This window comes from Xenopus tropicalis, chromosome 5 (genome assembly GCF_000004195.4).
Source record: "Xenopus tropicalis strain Nigerian chromosome 5, UCB_Xtro_10.0, whole genome shotgun sequence".
NCBI classification, from domain to species: Eukaryota; Metazoa; Chordata; class Amphibia; order Anura; family Pipidae; genus Xenopus; species Xenopus tropicalis.
In genome coordinates, this window is record NC_030681.2 from 117,592,782 (window position 1) to 117,620,108 (window position 27,327).

At 37.4% G+C, this 27,327-nt stretch overlaps 1 protein-coding gene across 18 annotated transcripts in view; it reads right to left on the reverse strand.

Annotated features, from left to right (window-relative positions):
• The window catches only part of mbnl1 (muscleblind like splicing regulator 1), a 124,342-nt gene that overhangs the window by 90,497 nt on the left and 6,518 nt on the right, over positions 1 to 27,327 (reverse strand). For 15 of the 18 annotated variants that reach the window (XM_004914451.4, XM_004914452.4, XM_004914446.4 and 12 more), the window contains exon 2: positions 4,783 to 5,706. The exons of 2 other annotated variants lie outside the window; for them this stretch is intronic. In XM_004914451.4, coding sequence (XP_004914508.1) covers positions 4,783 to 4,956 — 174 coding nt within the window. In that variant the 5' untranslated portion in view covers positions 4,957 to 5,706. Of the gene's footprint in view, positions 1 to 4,782; positions 5,707 to 5,824; positions 6,250 to 27,327 lie in introns of those variants that run through there. One more of the 18 variants, XM_004914447.4, reaches the window with a different exon arrangement.

Genomic DNA, 27,327 nt, shown 5'->3' on the forward strand with positions numbered 1-27,327 from the left:
ATATCTTTTTTCTGCTTGCACACTTTCAGGAGAAACATATTTTGTCCCAGATTTGTTGTTAGAGTGGAAAAGCAGCTGAAGGTATTTGTCTATACGGCTATAGAAGAATTTTCATTTCCCTGTTCCTCAGGCTGTACACTTGAATTGCAGAAGGGGCTTTTTAAGAGGGTACCAAATATGGCAATATACTTTAAAAATACACAAGTTACTCATTTGGAATCATAACAATACACCATATAATTCTTTTGAAGTGCCAGCTGCAGCACACAAATTTCCCATACGCTAGACCTAAAAACCCCAGCGGTTTATAATTTAGCAGCCTGGTCCTTTTCCAGTACAGTATATTCTATGACATTTGGCAACTAAGCAGTTAAATCCCACAACTGTGTAAGCATGCCACTGTTTAATATCTAGCACTGTCATTTAAGTTGCTGCCACTGCACTCTGTAAATGTTGTGCTAAAAACTTGGTGTTTAATCAATGACATGCAGAACAACTAGATTTCCCACAGTGCACTATGAGCTATTCCAAGAGGGCAGCAGTTGTGAAAGAGGACTTTATTCTGATTTTTTTTTCCTTTGGGTTACTTCACTTTTTTCCATCCTGCACTCATGGGGCATGGACTGCAACCTGACTCCAACTCTGAGCAACCAAGCCATGAATTAGCCTTCAGTGCACTGAAAAAGCATTAAAGGGAGAAACAAGTGTCTGTTGATGATTCACACACATTATTTCAAATCTAACACACTCTTTACACAGTGTAACATCCTGGATTCAAAAGTACAAACTCGCGGTTGAGAAAGACCTCTATTACAATGAATTTATACCAAGAACTAAAAGAAATGGCTATAAAAGGCAAGGAATCCCCCCCATAGTATTTTTTGCTAAAAAAGAAAAAAAAAAAAAAGATAAAAGTGAGAGCAACGGTAGATTTCCCATTGTATCCTTTGTATATCTGAAGTAAATATCCTAAAAGTTTGGTTCATTGTGTCAATATTCAACTGACTTTAAAGTAGATAGGGTAGCCAATTAAAGCACCAATTCTTAGAACGAGTTAAAGTTTTTTCAGTAAAAAAGGGCCGCATAAAGACTCTAATTTACAGGGAGGTATGGGGACAAGTCTGGTAAAGTAGATATATACAACCATAGGGCTGCTGTAAATCTGGACTGTTACAGCAGCAATCGTATAAGTAAGAAGGATTAGTTACTTACAATTGTGTCTATAAGTTACCTACCGATTAAGAATGAAAGTGCCATTGGCACGAGGTTCCATTTTATCATATTTTTAGATACCTGTCACTTAAATTGTGATGTAAATTCATACATGCTTACTTTTACTCACTGCACTTTCTATCATAAATTATATGTAAGAATGTGACAAAGCAATGACAGATCTATTTCCAAACTGATATAATGTATTATAGCCAATAATGTTCAAATGTTATATACAGTCGTTCCTTATATACAAATTTTTGAACCTCTTAAAGAGGTGGTTTACCCTCAGGTTAACATTTAGTATGTTATAGAATGAACTATTCTTAGCAACTTTTCAATTGGTCTCATTTTTTTATTTTATATAGTTTTTGAATTATTTGCCTTCCTTTTCAGACTCCAACTTTCAAATGGTGGTCACTGACCCCAACACCTGAAAAACTATTGCTCTGTGGGGCTACAATTTTGTATATTACTGTTAGTTTTTATTCCTCATCTTTATATTCTGTCCTTCTCCTACTTGTATTCCTTCTCTCTTTGAAACTACTGCCTGGATGCTAGGTTAAATTAGACCCTAGCAACTAGATAGCTACTGATATTTCAAACTGGAGAGCTTCTGTACAAAAAGCTAAATAATTTAAAAAAATCACAATTAATAAAAAATATAGTCTAATTGTAAATTGTCTCAAATAGCGTTTATAGATGCACTGAAAGGGGATGTAAACCCAAAAATAACATTTTATAAAAGAGTTATAATTCCAAGCAACTTATATATACATTCATTACAAATATTTTGTGCTTTTATTGAAACCAGTATCTGGCTGTCCTGGTGGTTGATTTTTTGAAACAATGTAGCAAAAGTCAGATACATGTGAAAAAACATGCAAGGCTGATGTCTGCTACGTTATTTCACACCAGCACTGGAAAAAAGGGATATACAATTATGCTTTCCATTGCAATTATTTCTACAAATAACTTTAAAACCACTGAAAATTTTTAATGTAGACTGTTGCCTAGAATAGCATGTTCTTACGTTTTTTCTTAAACAACACTATATTTTTGGGTTTTCATCCTCTTTAAGTTTTGCTGCATTTTATGCAGCTTCAGCCTCTTTGGCCCAGATGAAGGAAGGAACCTATAAAATCTAATAAAGATGGAAAAAATTGAATATTTCTCGTAGTTGCATTCCATATAAATGCATGCTATGCCATTAGATTTAAAAAACCACTAGCAAAATATTCAAAATGGAATGTAGATTTTGGTTGAAAGATTGAAAGTTAATTTAAAAAAAAATATATATATATACAAATAAGATAACACAATTTGTTTTAAGCAAGCAACTTAAAGTAGGCAATACAGTACAAATATAAAAATATATACAATAAGAAATCAGATATAGGTTCCAGCATACAGAGTTGGTAGAAATTCATAATAAATAAGATTTGTATGTAGTCAGAGCCTCTGACACTGAACATGCTAAATGAGAAAGTAATGCATACTGTTGGTTGTTTCCTCTTCATGCTCAGTCATGTGTAAAACCTAGCACACAAGACATATTAACATATTTCAGAGGAAATACAACTCAAGCTGCACTATGTACAACCCACTTGTGCCACGGGCATGAGCTGAGTGCCTGTTTTGGCAAACATCCTATTGATAAAGAGGAATTGTACTCATAAATACTGTTCTGGCTGTTTTAAATATTTGCCCTTTACATTCATCCAGCAGTAAGAAATTCTGCTGTACTTAGTAGAAGACTCCTGGGACTTTGGCCAAAATCTGAGAAGCACAGCTGAAGGGTAATGCCATTTCATGGGGTCTCCTTTGAAAATACTGATGTTGCCTTTCTGCTGTTCTAAAAATAGTTGGCCTTACAAACTTGCACTGCCCCTGTCTCCCACTTAAACACTAATGTTCAGCAGTATCCCATAATGAACCCAGAGGAAGTTCTCTTTATATAAATGCATTCACAAGATGTATTGATGTATTCTTCTAATTAAATTGTTTGTAATGTATTTTTTAAAAAATATGGCCACACGAATGCAGAAGTTGCATTAACCTTAAACAAAACATTAAAAAAGAAATGTTTATTTATAAAAATTAATGTTGTATAGCTAAATGTCAATTAGATTTATGCTTGTAGCAGGAACAATAAACCCCAAAAGAATAGACTATAGTATTATTTTGTCAATCAAAAACCCTGTTACCCTAGGAAGTTTTTAGGGATGTTCAACTACAGCTACCATCATCTTCAGAAAATTGTTGAATGCAGCTGTAGTTTGTAATCCTTCAAGCAAATAAAGTTTGAGGTAACTATAGGGCATGGACAGTCAAAACTTCTAGGGTTGGCATGCACATTATTACAACTGCTCCTCGCCATAATGGATGGGGACTAGTATTATCTGAGCAGCATTCAGTTTAGTCACACACAATTCCTGACATACTCACTATTAGGTATTTATTTATTTATTTAGGTTTCTATTAGTTTGCATATTTTAGCACATTTAGGATCTGCTGAGCATTTGGGTCTCAGTTAAATAAAGTCAGACTGTCTATGTAAGGTAACAGCATAGTTGGCTCTTTGGCTATTATCTAGCCTGTTGTCAGCCAGCAGAAATCTATGTAAATAATAAAAATTATATTCTTCATATATTATCTAAGGCACTTCTAGAGTATCACTTTAGCTGTTAATGGGTTACATATACTAGCATCCCTGGGAGTTACAGTTCAGGATGCACCAATACTTTAGTAGCCTACTGGTTCTGTCAGAGTCCCAGCCATGCCTAGTTGTTTTTCAAGACATCTCTTTCTGTCTATCCATATCCCTCTACCACTGCATGTGAGACTGCAAAATGACCCCTTCACACTTCAGGTATAAGACCACAGGAAAGGCCATAAGGTCCCATGGCCTAGTAGTGTTCACAACCACTTAATACTTTGTATTTAACCTCACTCACCTCCTCATGTATTTAATACTGCTTTAACATACTAGCTACTAGCTTTTTGTTTAGGTTTTCCGACAAAATAGTTTTTCATATCATGCTTTCAGATGACAAGGCCTCAAGTTTCTTAGTTAATATTATATTATTATAGTAAGTAAGATGGATGGCAGTAAGATGGATTTCCAGTATTACGACTCATTTAGAGAGAATTGTGAATTAGAACCTTAGAAAATCTTTAAACCATTTATGCTTATAATAAAATTACTAAAATAGAGAACATTAATTAAAAAATGGAGTTGTGTTGAAGTTTATTTAATAAAACTTTAGGTATAATAGTCATTCATACTAAGCAGATATGTTGGTAAGCCAACCCTATTATAGCCATTGATACCAAAGCAGAAATCTTGGTATACCTACCCCATTATAACCACTGATACCAATTTATTACAACAATTAATGCCAAAGCCTAAATGTTGGCAACCCTACGCTACGGAAAATGAAAGAAAAGAAAACATTTTAATGTCAGTAACAGTAACTGTGTTCATTTCACGGTCTGAATGAAGTTTTTTGTTTGCCACTGTTGCAGTACTTTACGTTTATTCTTAAAGCAAATAGAATGTTTACTCACTTTCAGGGAATCAAAGCAGGCGATTACCCGTCCATTTTCAACTTGGCAGCTTTTCGATGGATGTGCAAATTTACATTCTGTGTCTGGCCGTGAACACGTCCCCCTTTGGAACTCCCTACACACTTCCAGCGTTAGCCATTTAGTGTCCCGTATCGGTGCAACACTGACAGCCATACTTAAAAATTTACAGGTAGTTACAAATACTCAATAAAGCAGGTGGAAGTATATCCAACCGTCTCTTTTTGCCTTTAAATGGTAAGACTGTACACTCCGTATCCACATACAGTCCCACTATCCCTCTTTGGAAACAACCTAATAAATAATAAAGACAAAGTATTTTGAAAAGGTGTGATCATCCAGCTATCATTAAAAAAAAGAAACGGAAAAAAAAGCTACGGCCTGGAGCTTATTCTAAAACTCTCAGCAACCCATTTAGAGTTCCAATTTCGAGCCCGAATTGCAAGCATACAAACGTGGCAGACCCTCTGCTGACACAGAATTTCCAAGCTGCTCTCAGTAAAGTTGTCAGAAAGGTAATCTCCACACAGCTGAATTGGCAATTGGGTTTTGCGGTGCAATCGGTATTGATTAGTTTGGCATAGAGAGATGCAGCAGAGTAGGACAATAATCAAGGCTTTGCTCTCTCTCTCTCCCTCTTTCACTCCCTTTCACTCTATCTTCTCTGTCTCTCTGACAGCAAATAACTTTCAGCAATCGTTCCTCTTTTGCTACAATAATAACAGCATGATGCATAGGGCTTTCTCTTGATTAAGAGCAGAAATAGGGGGTTGTCTGTGCTAGATGAGAAGGGTGGATGTGCTCTCGTCGCAGTCTAGCTGGCAGCAAGCAAGGCAAAAGCAGAGGCTGCTCTACAAGCGGTTCCAAGCAGCAGAGACGTCAGGAAAGGCACTTCTTAGTACCAACCTGTAGAAAAAACAAACATGTTTAAATTTACCAAGCAGCACTTCACTTCTGTCGCCTACTTTATCCCCGTCCCACGTGATACCAAGCTTGCCGATTTCTCACCATGCCAAATACTTACAGAGTAGCATATTGCAGCCAGCCATCGTAGATTTATTAAAAAAAGGGGGCAGTTTCCCTTGTGAAGCAATGCATGATAGGAAGATAACCAATCACAGATAGTGTTGCAGCAATATTCTGGGCAGGAAGCCAGTAATGTGGGCTGTCTTATGAAAGGTTGCTCCTGTCAGGGGTTCATTACTATGCAATAAGCAGAGAAAATATCCATCAGATGTAAATAATTCCTCTGCACCGGGCTCCGCATGTGGGTTTGAATTTACCCAACATGCAGCATGCAGTCAGTGGGTTAAACCATGTTATGTTCCAGCGACAGCCCTCATAAAAAGGCAACGCAGAAGCACAGGGGAGAGTAAGTGAGCAGAGAGGCAAGCCCTAAAACTGCAGATCACTGTTCCGAGCTGACTCTTCCCCTGTGCTGCCTGTTCTGCCTTGTGCACAGCCTGCATTCAGCCTGCTGCATCTCACACATGAATATAAAAGGAGAGGAGGGGTGTTTATAAATGGTACATTCTTCTGACCTATCAGATTCACTTCCTTTAAAACTATAAGCAGGGCTGCCTTCTCACACAAATCTGCACTCGTCTTTAAACTGTAAAAGTATTCCCTTCATCCAGCAGACACTTTGTCAATATACCACAGACCAGCGAAAATATGAACAAAAGCTCTCTCTATCCACTCATTTAAAAAAAAAAAAAAAATCCATACCACGAAGAGAAATATAGCAAACACCCTAAAAAGGATATCTGTCCATGCTTCTGCCTTCCCCAGGGGATACTGGAGTTAAATAGTAAATAGGCTTTTTGATTCCAGTAATACAATAAACTGTAGCACGCTGTTCTGCTGCCAGAAGGTAGCTGTATATACTAACAACATGCTGCTACTAGCTCTGTCATATGCAAGCCATTATCTCTACACCTTTGGGCTCCTTGTTCTAAAATGGCATCTTACTTTTAACAGTTTCCATTGCTTCACCACAAAATGGTGACACCTTGCCAGAAGCTGAACCACGTGAGTGCATCCGCCCTATTTGGATGACACATTTTACAACTGAGGCGAAAGACAATGAAAAAAACTAAATTAACAGTTTCGTAATGAATCTTAGCCTGACTGAAATCAGCTTCACAAATACATGGGACACCCTGTATTCACACCCAGAGCTTCAAGGGAATTCTGGGGGTGACAGTTCAGCATCGACAAGTTAAAGTTCTCTGATTAGATATGTTTAGCACATATAAGTCACTTGCATTGTGCTTGTATTGATTTCTAAGGTTAGTTTTCAGAGTTTTCAGCGACTTCAATAAATCCATCAACTCTGTCAGATCAATTAAAATGAAGAACTAATTCTAGTTTATAGCTTAGTGCTCGAGAGCAATTTCTTTCAGGCTTTGATTTCTATACTACAAAAGACTTCTAATAAACTGTGCTTTTGCATAGTCTTATGTTTGCTTGCATGCAAACACACACACACATGCACGCAGGCACGCACACACACACAACAATATTTTAACATATTCAGTCACTGTAATATTGCTGCATAGTTGTATAATTAATACTTAATTTCTTGTCCATAAGGAAGGTCACTTTATGTGACCGAAGCCTTGGATTTCAATAAATATTCCCTACCAGCAGCAGTGACCTTCCTTAGGACAATAAGAGATCCCCCCCCTACAGCACATATACTATATGGTTACATCAATGATACATATTACAGAATGAGAAAATCTGTGTAACACATATATAAAAGTTCAAAAGATGCAAAGCACGGGCAAATAGGATACTTTTTGTCTAAATCCATATTTCTCATGAAATGCTATTTAGTAGCTATGCGTTTTTGCAAGTATATTAACGGGGGTGTTAACCTTCATAGTATGTGCTCTACTAATTCAATCATTACAATTAAAAAATCAATGTTTGGATCAGTCTTTATCAATGCAAAATATAAAAAAGGTTCAGCATCTTTCTCACAGAACATATGTGAATTGTGGAATTGTGAAACGTCACAAGAAGTTTTCAACCTTATAGCCACCACATTGACATTGCAGGGTTTTTCTTGGACACACAGGCTAAGATATCAATGAAAAGCACTAAAGCTACTGCAAGACCTAACCTTTACATTATGGGGTATATTTATCATGCTGTGTAAAAAGTGGAGTGAAACATTGCTGTTGCTCATAGCAACCAATCAGATGCTTTGCTTTGGTTTTGTAACTGTTGACATCTAATTGCTGATTGGTTGCCCTGGGCAACATCACCAGTAATGCTTTACTCTACTTTTTACATAGCATGATAAATATACCCCTAAGTATATAATTATCTGATATATATGATTGCCAACGGAATCCAGGTTCTTGGTACACTGCTTTTATCCGATATGTTTTGTACCTCCATATACAGAGTCCCACTAAGCTGGTACAATTTAGCACTTTCCATAGTATGGGGGTCCATTATACTGTGCATTCTAATAATATTTTATGGAATATTACCTCAGTTATATTACTAAAATATATTATTAGTGCAGTCTGGCCTGGGCCAAACATAGTCATGTGAGATTTCTCTTGTGTAGAACTCCACACCATTTAAAGACAAATATTATCAATGAAAATGAAGAAAACACCTGGCACTGCATTTTAAAAATATAAAAGATGCAAAATTTGCACAAGGTTTTTATGGCAACCAACCAAAAATGGAACATTTATTGCTTAGCTGATTAAAAAATAAAGCTTTGAGGTACAAGAGCGAGCACAAGAAATAAAAGTATGTATGCACACTGAGAGAATCAGACATTTGATTACTAAAGTTCTGGCCTTGCATTATTTTAATTAATGGCAAAATCCAGCAGTTATTCTCAATGCATGTTGTACACTGCATGGCCTTTCATTTATTGTCATTTACAAATGGCCCACAGACATATTCAGAATACTCTTAGTCTTGCCAAGCCAGGGTACAGATTCCAAATAAAACTGTTTAAATTGTTCAATTTCCGTTTAGTTTATACAAGATTAGTGATTAACACACAGCTTCAGTAGATAAATACATCTAAAAAATACATGAAATTTCAATAACATTCAAACTAACTAGTACCCTGTGTAATATAAAGTAAAAGCCAGCAGATAGACTAATGGCTAATTATAGCTATGCTGTATAACAATACTAATAAACTTTTGTTTTGGGTGACACGTTGGGTAGCCCCCCTCTCTAGTCCTACACCCAGCTCAACAACAGAAGTGGCAAACCCCGCCATCAGGACCTCTCTTTTCACTTTTGGACAATTCAAATAGTCTGAGTATTATCTTTTTAACTTCGTTAGAAAGCTCATCACACTCTCCAACACTAATAAGAACTCAGGTTTCAGTACTAATGTTACATGTGTTCCAGCAGAGCTCATGGAGTTTAACGAGTGAAACCCTGTGTTACCCCCCCATAGTATGTCAGTGGGCATAGAAATAAGCTACATTTTAAACCAGACTCTGTAGTATAATTTTGAAAAAAAATTAAAAGTAATTGTTTCCACAACCTGTATACTGAGGACTCAAGGAAATTAATTATTATAGAGCACCAGGTTCCGTTTATCACAATCATTACCATGATATTAGCTATAATTGAGAGCTAGCTAGAAATGAGTTTGGATAATCCACACACTTCAGAATATCAAGTATTCTCTAAACCAGTGCTGTCCAACTGGCGGCCCGCGACCCCCCTCTGTGTGGCCCCCCACCTGTCTGGCTGCTTTGATGGCTTACCTTTGAGTAAGCATTAAATGGTATCAGTACTGAGATTAACTGCCCCCCTGCATGGTTCTCACCTCAGATTCAGGCTGTAATCCCTCTGTATTGTTTAAAAATGTAATCCCCTATGTTTTTCACACCTTTTAGTTTCTGCATTGTTAAACCCCTGCAGTGTTCACACCTCAGGCTCAGACTGTAGTCACTCCCATTGTTCACTTCTTCACACCTCAGACATAGGTACTGTAGGCAGAGTGTGGCACATACAGCCAGCATAGGGCAGGTAGAGTATGGCACACACAGGCAGCATAGGTCAGGGTGGGTATGGCACACAGGTAGGGTAGGGCAGGCAGAGTATGACACACACAGGCAGCATAGGGCAGGCAGAGTATGGCACACACAGGAAGGGTAGGGCAGGCAGAGTATGGCACACACAGTAAGGGTAGGGCAGGCAGAGTATGGCACACACAGTAAGGGTAGGGCAGGCAGAGTATGGCACACACAGGAAGGGTAGGGCAGGCAGAGTATGGCACACACAGTCAGGGTAGGGCAGGCAGAGTATGGCACACACAGGCAGGTTAGGACAGGCAGAGTATGGCACACACAGACAGCATAGGACAGGCAGAGTGCTGCCTGTGTGTGCCATACTCTGCTTGCCCAATGCTGCTTGTGGGAGGTGAACCTGGCAGGGGTTTGTTGTGGGAGTTTGTTAGCAGTTGGAAATAGCCATTAAATGGTCCCAAAGGTGTGTAATTATGTACTGGGGGTTGCTCTGCTATCCACAGGGGAGGAGGAGGCATATGGAATTTAAGGGTATATCTTAATATGACATAATTCTTTCACATATGAATGATGGTTGATATCCCCACAGTAAGGACCAAGCATTTGGGATTTTGCTGTGCTACCACCATTGTGATAAAATGGGTGTGGTTTGAAGTGGGTGTGGTTTCAAAAAGGGGAGTGGTCAAAACTGGCTTCCATTAGCGGCCCTCCACCATGTATGCTAGAGAAATTTCGGCCCTCGGCACCGTAGAAGTTGGACAGCACTGCTCTAAACATATGTAGCATGCATATTAGAGATGCATGCTACAAAATGATGTTCAGTTCCACCATACAAATTCTTAACTGTCTTTGCTAACAATATTGATAACATTATACTGTATTTTGGCACATTTGATAAAGACTCACTTGATTTAAAATTACCTAGGCATGGTTTCCATAAAGTAAATACATGCCATAGAAATCAAGTCTAAATAGATTTATGGCAAAAAGGGAAACAGTAGCCAGGCCTTTGGCCTTTATAAAGATTTTACATGTCCTTCTTTTATAGTTACTGATCAAGACAGAAACCTGGTTTACTTGTTGAAAAGGTATGTAATGTATCTTCAGCTGTACATCTCACTTGACTTACGGTCAAACTGAGCTTTCTTTTGCCTTTCTCAGATCTATTGAACATTATGGTTTCAACTATTCAGTTGATATGCTAATAAAAACAAATGATCATTTAGAAAAAAAAAAAAAAAAATTTAACTGTTGGTTAGTGTCAGCCAGCTAAAAGGAGCTTGTTTGGGGTTATCGGATTAAAGAAGTCAAAATTAAAAATAAAGGAATGAAAAAAGAAGATTAAATTGGGAAAATAATATATTGAAGGAGCTCATTTGTAAAAAAACTAAATGTTTGCACTGTAGACCATGAGATGGAGCATCATCCATAGCAGTGTCCCCTGTGTGTTTGCATGAAATAATCAGTTCATGGATATTAACGTAGGAATGTGTATATGTGTATCAGACTGCAGGGGGGTGTGGTTCAACAAGGATGATACACAAATATGGGAGTATCTTATTTTGAATGTAATGGACAGTATGTTAGGTAATGTGAGGTCCCTATTGAATCCACCACCACACATTATTTATTTTCCTGTTACTGAGTGCATGCCAGAAGACATATTTTTGTGCAAGGATTATATTCACCAAACATTGTTGACTTCAGAACTAATATAAGAAAATTAATTTTGCTCTCTAAATAATAAATTAAATTATTTTCTTATTAATATCCAAAAAGCTTAGTTGCACACTTGTCCAGATATATTTAAAAGATATGAGGTGAGTCAAATGACTTTAACACAAATAGTAGATATCAGTTGTGTTTACTCAATTTATTGCATTTTCTTTGGCTGCTGTTTTCTCTTTAATAATGATAGGAATCAAACAGACTTCTTAAAAATATGATATTTAAAGAGGAAAAGCTCTATAAAGTTAAGACTAAGCAATGCGAAGGAAACTATCAGACACAAAACACTGCAACCTGACATAGACTGACATAGACTGATTTAACCGAAAATGAGTTGCTAATTGATAAAATAATGCTAATTGGTATAGAAATATACATATAAATATATGGGCATGCAGAAAGTCAAATTACTGCTTTCTGTATTAAATTGAAAATATAATTTGCTTATCTTCATTGTCACATTAAAACAGACATTTAAAAAAAAAAAAAACTGTGTAACATAAAATCTAACGTCAAGTCTGTTGTTAATCAGTGGAACGTAATAGCTTGTAAAATGTTACTTTGCATGAAAAAAGAAAAAAATTAGCACATGGTCTTGTAGTTTCCATCAGTTTGGTAGATATAATCAAAAACAAGGCTAAAAAAGTACAAAATGTTACAAATTTTCCGTCATTTTTTTCCTGTAACTGCACTCACTAAGAGTCAATTTAAAATTCTATTTACGCGCTTTGCTAGAATGCAGTCACAAAACTCAAGATGGCCATACACTTAAAGATCCCCACTTTTGGCCAACAGGATTTTCAAACCAATCTGACAGACAGTATCTGGCCAATTCTTTTATAAGATATTGGTCAGGTAGCCAATCAGTAAGGGCAACATGTTGCTCACCAACCCCTTGGATGTTGCTCCCAGTAGCCTTGAAGCGGGTTCTTATTTTTGGCTTATTGACTTGGAGGCAAGTTTTTGTTGCATAAAAAACATGTATAATGCCAAACAGAGCCTTGTGTAGGCTGCCAGTCCACATGGGGGCTATTAAGTAGCCAGTTATAGCTTTAATGGGCACACCATTAAACACTTTTTTTCATGCTTGTGTTGCTCCCCAACGCTTTTTCCATTTAAATGTGGCTCACGGGTATAAAAGGTTGGGGATCCCTGAGTAAGGGGGTTGAGTTGGCAGCTATTATCTGTCTGTGTATAGCCAGCTTTACTATTTGTCAGTATATTAAATATGTGTGATGTATACACCCTTCTGTTATACAGCCCTGCATGGTATGATGGAGTGATAATGATATGAATATGTGATAATAATTATAATAATAATGGAAAGGAAGTAATACAGACTGTGCTCTTAAAGCTTACAATCTAAAACAAAGTTTTAATTCTAAAGGGGACCTAACTACTTTCTGCAGAATGACCCAACCAACCAGCTAACATTGCTGCTAACATTGTAGAAAGCCTAAATGCAAAGGTGTGTATCACCAACTATGTCAGTAAGTCAATATCTGTTTGATTACCACTGCAGGCTACTGGTATCTTACTGTTCCCTTAGTAACTGCCAAGGGTTGTTTAAGGTTAAGAAATGCCACCTGGAGATTTCCCTGAGAGTGGCTCAGCTGATGCTTGCATACCTGTGGACAGGTGTGAGTGACACTGAAAGAAAAGTTTTAGATGTGCTTGCTGCATTTAAAAGGAATGTTGCTCATCCTAACAAAGTAATGGCAAGCAGATTACCCAGACTGGCTATGTACAGTGTAATGACTTGTGCCTTTGTTGTAGTATACTGGTAGCTGTAGTTATGCAGCAACCATGCATCCTAAGGTTAAATAGTGTATGTTTCTTATTTAGCTTCTTAATGAGCTAACTGTTAAATATACACATGACAAATGGGACTTGCTCCCTCGCTGGTAGTGCCTTTACTTTGGAGTGATGAACATGCACAGAAGCACTGTCTTAAGAACAAAACAGGCAAAATGTTTACATCTAAACTTTTATTATTATTGATAAGATTTTAAAACCTATATTGGAGGAGTCTTGCAGTCTTGAATATTGTTCAGAAATGCAGACAATGTTTTTAGAATTATTTATTTTTTTTTTTTTAAGAGGACTGCTAAACTAAAGAAAAAAAGCTGAACATGTAAAGTCAGGCCAAAAAAAGCACACTAGCTGTATATTAGGATGGTTAGACAGTGGCTCACATATAAGTTATCCAAATATATACATAAGAAATGGGAATGGCAGTAAATTTTTAACGCAAGCTGTCTAAAAGGAATTCAGACTACTAAATGGGGCAAAGCTGTGTGTAGCCAGATGTTATATATCAAGAAAAGAAATGGGAGCAACTACTGTATAAGCACAAGCTAAAAATGAGTGCACATATAACATTAAAGGGATTCTATCACAGGGACATTTTTTACAAACTGCATCCCTCCAGCAGAATCCTGCATTAAATTATTTTTTCAAAAGAACATTTTTTTAATATTTAAGTTTGAAACTTGGGGTTAGACATATTCTTAGTTTCCAGGGTGCCTTAGTCATGTGACCTGGGCTTTGATAAATTTCAATTTCTACTGCTGCACGACAAGTTCAAATGATATCACCCCCTGCCATACCCCCCCCCCCCAATCAGCAAAATGATGTGCAGGCAACAATAGCTTATCTGAAAGCAGTTGCATTGTGACTTGCTGTCTCCTTTTGAAAGCTCAGAATCAAGCACACACCAATATTACAACACAACAACAAAAATATATTTGATGGTTCAAGAATAACATTTTAAATGTTTAAATAAATTATTTGCAATGCACACATTGTAATTTAATAATAACTACACCATAAAAATTATCACAAAATAAGTTACAAAAGCACAGCAATAACAGTGAACATGCTGCCTTCAAAGATAAATGAAACACATTTGAAACATTTGTCATTTTAAATCTGTCAACACAAGAGTGTACTTCTGTGCAAAATGCCAACACTATATGAGTACTGCTGTGTCACTGCAAGCTTGGCTGGTTGCAGAACATTGATATGACATCCAGGAGGCATTGCACTACTGACTTAGGTTCCTGAAAGCTGTCTGGGTGTGCTCAAAAATAAGGCTTAAGCTACTGGAAACCCATAAGCTGGAGATCTTTATAAGAGGAAGATTCAATAGGGCTCATCTATGAGTGCTGAGAGCAGCTGCGATTGTGCTTTGGTTGTTTCACAGAAAATTACCATTTTGGTACTTACACGCAAAGCCACTCCTTGTTCGTCATAAAGCTGCTCCTTGTTGCTGCTGTTATTAAATAGTTACATAGGGTTGAAGGGTTGAGTATATCAAGTTCAACCCTTCTAAGTAAACCCAACACACACAAACCTATACTGACCTATCTATACACTCACATTTATAAACTATACTGTATATACAAACATTAATACTAACTGTAGATATTAGTATCACAACAGCCTTGGATACTATGCTTGTTCAAGAACTCATCCAGGCCCCTCTTAAAGGCATTAACAGAATCTGCCATTACAACATCACTAGGAAGGGCATTCCCCAACCTCACTGCCCTCACCGTGTAAAACCACCAACGCTGCTTCAAATGAAGTTCTGTTCCTCTAATCTAAAGGGGTGGCCTCTGGTTCATTGATCGTTCTTATGGGAAAAAATAACATCCCCAATAACATACAGAGTACTTTTCTTCCAGAGAAAACAAGCCCAACCTCGACAGTCTAACCTCATAGCTTAAATCTTCCATCCCCTTTACCAGTTTAGTTGTAACCTCTGTACTCTCTCCAGCTCACTAATATCCTTCTTAAGGACTGGAGCCCAAAACTGCACTGCATACTCAAGGTGAAGCCTTACCAGGGACCTTGCCTTGCCTTCTGTTATGAGTTTTGCTCAAGTGAATCAACTCATATAGGGGAACTTTGAAGCCACCACCAACTGGTGGAAACTTTAGGTAATCACAGCGGCTGTTGTGACTAGAAAACAGATACAGTGCTCCTGTGCCTTGAGAATAAGCTCAAGGGCAAGCGTCATTTTATGGTGAAAATGACGGCATCCCAACTGTGTCAGACACAACTCCCACTCGAAAATTAAAATGGCACTGGAATTATGGGGATAGTGTTGCCTTGTGGGTAAAAAACATGGCAACCTGCCCTGAACTTGCACTTTGCAAACTGCCTTTGCAGTTGTAGAAACCACTTGTACTGTTAATAAACAGTAAAAAGCATGCATTCTTTTCTGCATGGTTCTACTCATTTATCAGGTACAGAAGAATAAACATGTAGGGCTAATCCTTGCAATATAACTCCTCAAATAATCAAAATTTTGTTAAATGAATACCTCTATTAATTATTGTAAATTTTACACATTCCATATTCATCCCCACCTATTTGTATCCAAAATCTTTACTCTTTGCACAGCTGCTTTTAGGAGATCTCTCATGTGTTGATTATATAGTATTCTTATTTTGCTATATAATATACATTTACATTGGTTATATCTAAGTAAACAAATTTTAATAAAATAATAACAATAAATACTGTACATTCCCAGGCTATCATCTGTGAGTGTGTGTGTGCGCATTTATTACAATGACAGGTATTTTGCAATTTGGCCAGGGTTCATTCAAAGGGATGCATAGTATTGTGTAAGTGCCTAGAAGCACCAGAATAGTGCCAAAGATAGGCAGCAGAACAATTTATCCCTGTAAGCGCCAGTTAGCCTGCAGGGTAGGTAAGTATTAGTGAGAACTACAGCCACCACGGCTTTGAACATATCACTTCATAAGTCATGGAGGAACCCATATGTAAAAAAAAAAAATGCATTATATAAATGATAATTTACTTTGTTAAAATACATTTCATTATACATAAATATACTGCTGTGGAAAAAATATATTTACTCTTGATCATCCCATAATAAATTCCCTTTAATTCCGCACTAACAAAATGAAGACTGGTGATAAGACGAGCCATATAAATCTACTATTCTATACTAAACTTCTACTAAACTCTATAATTACATTGCTCCATGTATCATCACCCTTTCCACAATAATAGCAGTGTCATAGCTATCCAAGAACAACAAGAAGCAGATTTATCAAAATCTTTAGAGCTTAGTACATAAAAACTCACCCACATTGTATTCATTACTATGGGATTTTAAGAAGCATATTTATCAACTGGTGAACTCAAATTTTCACCCTTTGATAAATATGCTTCTAATAATCACATAGGAATGATTAGAACGGGGGGCAGCCATTAAAGCTGGAAAAAAGGAGAAAAGGCACAGGTTACATAGCAGATAACAGATAAAACACCATTGTATGCTACAGAGTTTATTTGTTCACTGCTATGTAACCTGTGCCTTTTCTCCTTTTGAATGGCTGCCTCAATGGCTACATAGCAGGGAATTTATATAAACTATAGTGGTCTTTCTGAAGCAAACACACAACTTTTAACAGTGTAGGCCAGCAGTACATTACAGTTTAAATTTTTTTGAAGCATTTTAATTTTTTGGTGTTACTGTTCCTTTAAGGTGTGCTACCCACACCTTGCATTAAACAGATCTGCACCTGTGCTGTTTCATTGCTCACATACAGACAGTGGGGAATTTTGGAAGCTTTTCTTTTTTTATTCTGACCTTACCAAAGATGTCATGATATAAGAGCACTGCCTTCCTCTATCTCTGCATTTGGAAACCAGATGCCTAAGTTGTAGAAACCAGCAATGTCAGAGGCATTACATTTTCTATTTTACTACTTTCTGCACTGCACTGAAATTAGACTGTTTCTATGGAATGGCAGATGCTTTTGCTTTTATTACCACTACAGTGCATAACAATCTGCAGTCTGCACAGATCTATTTGCTCATCTCTATGCAACCAGACTGGTGGGGTGAAAATGTTCCCTTGGTTGTGCTTTACTGTGCCCGATGGCACTTATGAATTATAGCAATTGGTGTCAATGTGTCCAGGGCAAGTGAAGGTTAGAGCAAGCAAGAAATGATGCACTGCATCAGCAGGAGAATCCTCTATAACAATGAGATTTTCATACATAATCATGCAGTGCAGTCAGAAAAACATTCGTACATTGCACAGTAACAGTTGATTGGTGCTAGGGCTGGTTGGCAGAGGTGAAAAAACCTTTTAGCTTCAAAAAATCTACTTTACCTGTATACACCTCCAGGGTCAGACTGGGGGGTGCAGGACCCACTTGGGCTTCTGCTTCAGGGGCCCCTGCATGCCTCAATGCCCCCCACCACCTTCACCGCCTTCACACCCCCCCCCAGGAGCCCCCAACACCTTCTGACCCCCACCTGCGACACGTCGGGGAAGGGAGACCGGTGGATCACTTGAAAGGTTAGAATATATCTTAAAACCGAAGTTTGCTATACCAATACAATTTGCCAGCTGTCAATATTGTTATATAACCAAAAACATAACAGTCAAAAAACACAGTAGGGACATCTAAAATTCCCTCAGGCATAAGTGCAAGAGCAGTAAGGGGTGCAAGAGTGTGGCCCTCAGCTCTCATGCATGCAGCATTTCTGCCCAGGGCCGAATCTGGGTGCATAGGACAGCTCTCTACTTAAAGTGATACTGACAGCAAAATAATATTTTTCATTAAATGATCCTACCTCCAAACATACCTATAAATCATGTGGACCATTTTTTTCCAGAAAACCCTTGTTTTCTAAATAAATGCTTCCTAAGATCCTGGACCAGACAGTGAGACAAACCCGACTGTCTCTGCTAAGCCTGTCAGTCAAAGCAGGAGCAGGCTAACGTCAGGCTAAAGAATGAAATCCTTGCATCCATGCCCTTGTTTCTGAGCGTCATCGCGCACTGAAGCCAGAAGGGCAGCGCAGGTCCCGCCGCCAATTGGTCTAAAGGTTTTTTTTTATTGCGGGGGCGGCGATCCAGAAGCCAGGATGAGAAGAAAGAAGATGGCGGTGTCGTGGGAGATTCAAAAGGTGCGGACGGAGGACCATGTTCAGCTTACATGGAAGCCGGTACACCAAAAACGTCAGAACTACTACTATATTAGCAAAACTGATAATAATGCAAATATCAGATATCTGTGTACATTCTGCCAAATCTGCTTCACTTATGACTTATGTCTTTGAAGTTTTTGCGTTATTATCAGTTTAGCTAATACAGAAGTAGTTCTGACGTTTTTGGTGTACTGGCTTCCATGTAAGCTGAACACTTTGGGGCATATTTATTATGCTGTGTAAAAAACTGCGAGAAAATTTGCCACACATCGCCAGGCTTCGCCGTGTAAAAATGCCATCAAAATTACGTAAAATCGGCGTAAATGTTTTACGTGTTTTTTCTTACATCCGGCGTTCAGATGGCGATCTTTTCCATTTATTTTACACAGCTTTTTACTCCGTTTTTTCGGCGAATTAGTATTACACAGCATAATAAATACGCCCCTTTGTGTGTTCGGTTTCCATGGTGACCCGCTACGTCACTTCCATCTTCTTCTTATGCACGGAGCGATAAACAAATGTGCTTTGGAATATGTGAGATGGCCACGCTGCTGCGCTTGAGAAAGGGGGTACAAATTTCCCGATTGCTCTTATGGAACTTTTTTTAAACAATTACCAATAAAGATTTATTTTTATATTAACGGAGTGCGACTCGGTTGGAGGATATATATATATATATATATATGTATATATATCCCATCAGCCCCTATGGTGAACACGGAACTACTAGTAGCAGTCTTGTCACAGCTACAAAAATAGACAATGCTGATCATTTACTGATAACGGTCTCTATGTGTTCAAGCAGATGCAATTCTCAGTATTGTCTGTGGCAGGGTATTTTCTGGCATTTAGTAGTTGGGAATGTCTGAGTAAGACAGAGCAACACTACAGACATGGACTGTCCAGTGTGAGTTAAACCCACTGGCAACTGGCCTTACTAGCTGGCCTCATATGAGAATAACACAAAAATGACAGTCTGCATGAGGTTTTTTCAGGCAGGATAAAAAAAAAACTACAAACTATATTGATCAGTTTTTCTTCAACAGTCTACAAAACAAAATAATTAAGTAAATACAATTTTGTGCTGACAAACTTGATTTAGGGAACCACTGGATTGTTACTTGAAGACTTCATACCTCTGCGTTCCTCCATTAATGCAGGATTTAAACATATGACCTACTTCTTTCTCTCTGTTTGACTAATAATGACTTCATGATCACACATTACACAGAGAGTCAGGCAAATATTTACTTGTGGCTTTGAGGATGGACCTAAAGGATTAAGATTTCACAGTCTTGTTAGCTTTTTTGTTAACAGACAGTACTAAGTATAATTAGCTATCTGTTTATCGCATGATGATGCACTTTTTACAGGTCAATAAAACAGCTTAATGAAAATGGTACATAAAGCAGGCCACACACGTACCAATAAAATCGTACAAAACCTAGTTTTGCATAATTTTTAAATTATGGATAAGTCTGGATAAGTTTCGTACCATGGCAATCGGACGTTTAGTAGATCGTCCAGGTTGGAAAATTATGCCAAGATAACAATAAAATCTGTGCATGTATTGTGTATCGGACAATATCCTTGGAGGACCTACAATGGAAGTCACTTTTGTACGACTGGTGTCTGCCAACTATTATTTATGACGTGACAATTAAGCCCTGTGTACATGATAGAAAATGTCTACATTAATAATTAAGCTGGCCATACACGCACCGATAATATCGTACAAAACCTCGTTTTGTACGATATTTGGTGCGTGTATGGCAAGTCGGCGAGTCGACCGGTATCGGAGGAGGCTGCTGATATCGGTCAACTCGCTGATCGGGCGCCATAGAAGGCGCCTGAGCAAAATCTGCCGTCAGGGCTGAATCAGTAGAAGGAGGTAGAAATCCTATTGTTTCTACCTCCTTATCTGCCGTTTCAGCCCTGAAGGTTAGTGGCGGGTCTGACAATCTTTCGTGCTACCGATGGTCGCACGAAAAATCGCAGATCGCCACGTGTGTGGCCACCTTTAAGAAACTGTCCATCTCTGGTTGGTGCCATCTTGTGCCACTTCTATCAGATCCACTGATGAAACTTATCTGAGTTTATGTGTGTTGTGAAGATTGTCAACTAAGCTCCACCAGGGCAGGGACAAGTGTGAATCATAAAAAACCTAAGTAACAAGTTGATGCTACATAAATAAAAGATACTAAAGATAATCATAGAATACAATAAAAATCAGACACAGATTTTTAAAATCCTGGGACATGCCCACTCCCCACCTTATGTGATATGGGCTTTGCCTGGAAAAAGTCACTTGTACAAGTACCAATCGAGGTATATTCAGGTAGTGACTAGTGGGATGGTGCCAGACAAATCGGGATCCTGTAGGTTAAGCATGGGGTAGTTTGAGAAGCCAAGATAGTAATTGTGTTGGGCTACTATATTAACATGATGATACCTTCACCCTTTTCACTGAAACAAACTAAACAGGCACCCTTTGTTGGCCAAAATTTGTTCAGATCCAGATTATTTTTATAGTTATAAAAGTAGCCAGAACAGAAAATTAGCATTTCAGTCTTAAACTTGCACCTTCAATCTTCTGATTTTTAAACTACAGACTGTTGCAACTGACTGCATTGCTTCACATGTGCGTTGATACCCTTTACCATTCATGGCTATGTGTGTTACACCCTAGTCGAACTGGAGGTGGTAGGCAACACCAGAGGAATGTATTTAAGTGGGGGAGACTGAGGGTCTTTTAGGCCAGTGGCACACATATCAGAGAAAAGGTCAATCTCCTCTTGTCACACCCAGGGTGACTCTTAACATACCGACAGACACAGTACAGGCCCTTCAGTGGGCACATGGGGTGGATTTTGGCATGAAAATGCATAGTTTATTGTGTCCGCACTGAAATTCACTGTGTGAGACACTGGTATCAAGCTTTACATACCAGGTGCTGGCAGCGTGCAACCAACAAACGTTCTTCAGTCTAGAAAAAGCAGGTTGCTGATTTATAAAAAAAAAAAAATAAAGGCTATTTAAATAGGCCTTTAATTTACCCTTTAAAGCTAGTGTTACATGTGGACTTCTGTAGCTGCTAATTCTTGCAGGCTACTCTTGGATTTTATAGTTTCCTTTCTGATAAGCCTCTTGGACAGCCAGTGCTTTCATTAATAATTGTCTAATAACTCGTTGCAGGATTAAACTACATGTACTAAATGTGGATTAATATACCTGCTTGTAAGTATAAAAAGGAATAGGTTAAATCATTGAAACACTATCAAGAGTATATATATATAGAGAGAGAAAGAGAGAGAGAGAGAGAGAGAGAGAGAGAAAGAGAGAGAGAGCGAGAGGGAGAGAGAGAGGAGATACCCAGTGAATAAGAAGAATGGAAAAAGGTTTGTAATTCTCCAGTAGAACAGTACTTTACAGATAATATTACAGATTAAGAAGTCAGTCCCTACTTATTAACTTGACTTACAAGGCATGATCACACAGCTCAAGTGCAGAGCAGATTAATGATCACGTCTACAATTTTGATGAAAAAAATGTGTTAATTCTTACTTTTACAGCTTTTGCAATACAAGAGTGATTAAAAATTCAGCATTTGGCATCTGATATGGCTGCCTACAGTCTCATACAATATTCATTTTTAAGATGTACACATTCAGTAGATAATTCAGTTGCAGAAAAGTCAACATTTTTAAAGTAAAGCATTGCTTCTCAAGCCATTTCTTGGGCCTGAGTGGTAAAGGAACTATTCATGAACAACCTCATCTTCAGTAACTGAAACAGATTACTTCATAAATTAAGTAGGATTAATGGAATATGAGATGAGCTAAGGAAATTGTCTATTACATACATGTTCAAATAAACTAAATTACAAAGGGCTTCTATTAGTAATGTGTCCTGCCTATATGTTTTAATTAACACAAATTCCATATTTCATTTTTGTAAATAAATCATGGCTCTGTTTTCTGTCTTATTCTGTCATGATGGAATCAGCAAAAGCTGGCCATATTTGCAACAATGCAACAAGATAGATCATATTTTGGCGGTGTTGAAAGGAAAGGCCAATGTAAACTGGCAATCAACAAATAAATAGGATCAGTCAGATATTCTAAAAATCTGCCCCGGTACATATAACTGTACGTTTATGAGAAATAAAGCAATAACATGAAAACTATTAATGTAGCAGGATTGCTCATTGACTAGTTCTGTTATAATGGCTCTCATGGTAAAAAACTCTACTGTTTTCTGTTACAAATGAGTTTGAAGGGGTCAGTGGGCTGTTTTTCCTATAATTAGTAGGAGGGGGTTCTTCATGCCTATATCAGGGTTTTAACATATTGCTAAAAAAGCAACAACAGTCAGTGAATATAGAAAAAAACACAGGGGCAGAGGGAACAAGAAGCAAAATTGGCTTCTTATATTGAATGTTTAAACAGCCTTATCTTTTTATGGTACAGATTAAAAATAATATAAAGCATAATACATTGACATATCTACAGTATCTAGATTAAAAAGAACAAATTTTAGGTAGTACCAAGGGTAGAAATTGACCTGTCTAGTATAAAAGATGTTTCAGCAGCTAATCCTTAAAATTAAATTACTTTAAAGACATGTCTCTCTATTAGAATACACATGAATGACTCTCTTGACTGAACTTCTCTCATCATTTCAGCGAGGTGTGCAATTCTGGATAATGCCAAGGTCAGACACCAGGCACTTCTAGAAGTCTATGCAAATACAATTTTATTAAAGGATAGTGTTCATTTAAAAAAAACCTCTCTAAATGTTTTCACTGATGGTTTGCTTAAACAAAACACACACTTACAAATGACATTAACACAGTTTCATTTGTAAATGTCACATACAGTGCCTTAATACGTTCCCCTCTAAGTGGGCCTTAAAAGAGTTTTCTGTTGTAGAACATAAATACTGTTGGCAAACTTACAGTTCTGTTTTCCTTGCAATTTGGTTTTGTGCTTTGTGACTTGTAATTTATTTGCTGTCAGGTTTTCTTGACCCATAAATGACACATTATTGCTACTCCTTAACCTAAGAGTGCTAGATGATTTTTGTGCTAAGAGTTGTGTTACAGAAGCTATGGCTAGCCCGTATTGCTCCCTCTACAGATGTATTACCTATCCAAGGAGATGTTGCCCTTAAGCTGTATGCATGAATAAAGCACCCCAATAACAATATGAAAACATACCTGGGCCATGTCTTATAAAGTGCCCAAAACATCACTATAGTTACAAGAATATCTAGGACAACAAATACATATTGACCTAAAATCTTTCTCTAACTGATTTTTAAGCTGGGCTTAAAAGTGTACCTAGTAGAGCAAAAGGCTATTTCTCCAATTCTCACCCAAACTGGCCTTCATGTTAAGCCCCACCTGCTACTGAACCAAGTCCATCTTTCCCCCCTCAGGGGATGACTCAATTTAAGAACCACTAGAACATACCTAGTAATAACTTAGTGAATCACAGAGACAAAATTCAACTGTATAATGACACACATTTTAGCACGTTAAAAACAGGACTTTGGGTTCATGCTATGTCATAATTTTTAAGAAATGTAGCAGTAAAGGGTCATCACTTAAAATTCCAATTAAATATCCCAAAGACTTTTCACACTCTATATACAAAAAGGGCAGTGCAGAAAACTTACTTAGATCCTACCCTTGAAACATGCTGGTTTAATAGCTATTACTACATGTAATTTTGCCTTTCTGTAATGTGTAAATAATCATGTACATTTTCATTGCTCCAGTCAGCCATTAAACACCATTACTTTCATATTTTTAACCTGAGTATGAAAAAACAAAATTTTTCCAATAGCTTATTGACAGAAATATCTCTTTTTCATCTTTGGAATTGAGACATACACGCCAGATTTGGCAGAGTAGACAATAGACTGGTTGTTTATCATGGGAGAGGGGAATAGTTTTGCAGACCATCCTAGGATCCTTTTGGATTGCAGTTGGTTTGTCCAAACTGAAAATGTAATTTGACAATGACAGCAGAAGGGGCCAATTCACTGAATAACTATAAGGCTTACTAGTATTCACCTTTAGTTTAACAGAACAATTTAAAAAACAAAAGGCATCTTGGTGGCTTCATAAATGTAAAAGTCAAACTGTATAAATATAACTTATGAAACTGATTTTTTTTTTTTTTTTAAATAAGGTATTTTAAAAATAAGGTAACATTGCACACAGTAATTACAAAATAATGCGCAAAACAAACAAAAAATTTGACATATTCTGTACAAACAAGAACATCCCATACTTGCCAAATAATGGCAATCACTATAACCAGAGTGAATAAATAACACACAATAATTTATTCAATATACCACCTACTTTTTGTGCTGGAACACTTAAAAGTCTTCCTTATCTACAGGTCCTGCATGCCCAGCTCCAGCAGTAGTCAGGTATCAGTAGGACCAAATGAATATACATATTTTTTAAAATGTAGTCGTAGTGAACCCATGAATGCTGTAATTATCCACAGGCCCTCATACAGTATGAGGACCTGTGGATAATGACAGCATTCATGGGTTCACTATGACTACATTTTAGAAAATATGTATATACATTTGGTCCTACTGATTCCTGACTACACGCAAATGCTTTAGCCAACTGTACCAAGCATTGCAATATCTTCTTGCAGCATTTTGAGTTTATTAGTTTATTTAACGTTTAAATGTCCTTTAGTCAACTTAAGGAAGGGAGACCAAAATTACAGAAAGATCCCTATTCTGGAAAACTCCATGTCCCCAAGTATTCCGGATAAAAGGTTATATTCCTGTGCCGGCAAAACATTTATGTATTGCTTTAGAGATAATCTGCATTGTTGACAGCAATCCCTGCTCCAATGGTGCTTGCAATCTAAGGTTTCTACTACCACAAGTGAAACACAGCATGTTCAGTTTCATCAGCAGCCAATTTCCTTGTATGTATGTTAATGCCTTTAAGAGGGGCCTGGATGAGTTCTTGAACAAGCATAGTATCCAAGGCTATTGTGATACTAATATCTACAGTTAGTATTAATGGCTGTATATATAGTTTATGTATGTGATAGTATAGATTGGTAAGTATAGGTTGTGTGTGCTGGGTTTACTTAGAAGGGTTGAACTTGATGCACTCTGGTCTTTTTTCAATCCTATGTAACTATGTTTGGAAAGTTGGAGGAACAACTTTCTCAACGTTCTAATGAATTATAACAAGAGTGGCAAATGTATCCCTTTAATTGATAGTCCTACAACAACCAAAACAACACATTTATTACTTTCTGTTATATCCTAGGTGGGCCTGCACCTCCCCTATTTGAATGCCAAGCTGATTCTCCAGGAATTTTATTCACCCCACACACAGAATAATACAATTTGGTTTTTAATTTGTTTACAACAACCGCTAACTCATAATTTGTATCTTTAAATCAACTCCGTTTGCAAACAGTTTACTTTTATAGATTGTGTTACCTATCATCATTATCCTTATACAATATGTGACAGCCCAAGGTTTTCCCTATACATCTGTTCCTGTCCCTGCCCTGCCCAAAAGCTGTTAAGCTGTTTAGGATTATTAACATAATGGAATATCTTTGTTGAACAGCTTTAGAATTGCCACAACCTTAAAGCTGGGGAGGAAATATAACAGACAACTATGCTATTTACATAAAAGTGTTTTACTATCTAAGTCAGTGCTGTGCAAGGTTTTATATGTAGCAGGATGATTATTTCTCATGCTGCATCTTCAGATTATATTACAATATACATAAAAAGGCTCCAAAGTCTACTGGGCCCTAGAGCAGACTGGAGGCCATACTGGGAGACTATTAAAGCTACCACTAAGAAATGGGGAGTGGCTTACCAGAGAGTGCATGTGGCTAAGGTAGAACAAGGTTTTGGAAGGAAGCGTGCCATAGCCCCCACAGGCCTGATCAGTTATGGATACATTGTTAAGACAGTTGTCCTTCCTTTCTGCAATTATAAGCCCTACTTCACCCATTCTTAGTAGATAGATCTAGGTGCTACTACCCAATATTTTTACTCAGTGTTGATGTTACCATAGCAAAGTTTAAGGTAAATGGGTATTTTTCTTCTGCCATTACATACAGGTCTTCTAAATGGCTCTTAGGCTTAGGCTCCATGGGTGTTTTTTGACTCTGCCTTGAAGCATTTTAATTAAAGGGGTGGTTCACATTTAAGTTAACCTTTAGTATTTTTATTTCTTTTTTTACAGTTTTTGAATTATTTGCCTTCCACTTCTGACTCTCTCCAGTTTTCAAATGGGGGTCACTGACTCAGCTAAAAGTGAAATGCTTTGTAAGGCTACAATTGTATTGTTATAGCATCTTGTTATCACCCATCTTTTTATTTAGACCATTTCCAGTTCATATTCCAGGTTCTCATTCAAATCAATGGCTGGTTGCTAGGGCAATTTTCACCCTAGAGACTAGATAGCTGCTCAAATTTCAAACTGGAAAGCTGCTGAATAAAAGGCTAAATAACTCAAAAACCACTAATAAAAAAAAATGAAAATCAATTGCATATTGTTTCAAAATATCATACATACTCTAAATTTTACTGAAATACAGTACAACAACAATAAAATAAATTTTATTTGATAAAACGTATATTTCTTTCCTGTATATATATATTTCCTAAGGGGCAAAAGCATAAAGGGCGGTTTGTAGTAGTTTGGCAGTACAGACATATCATCCAAATTTTCCTCAGTACCTTCTATGGTAATTGACTAAACGAGAGTGAGGTC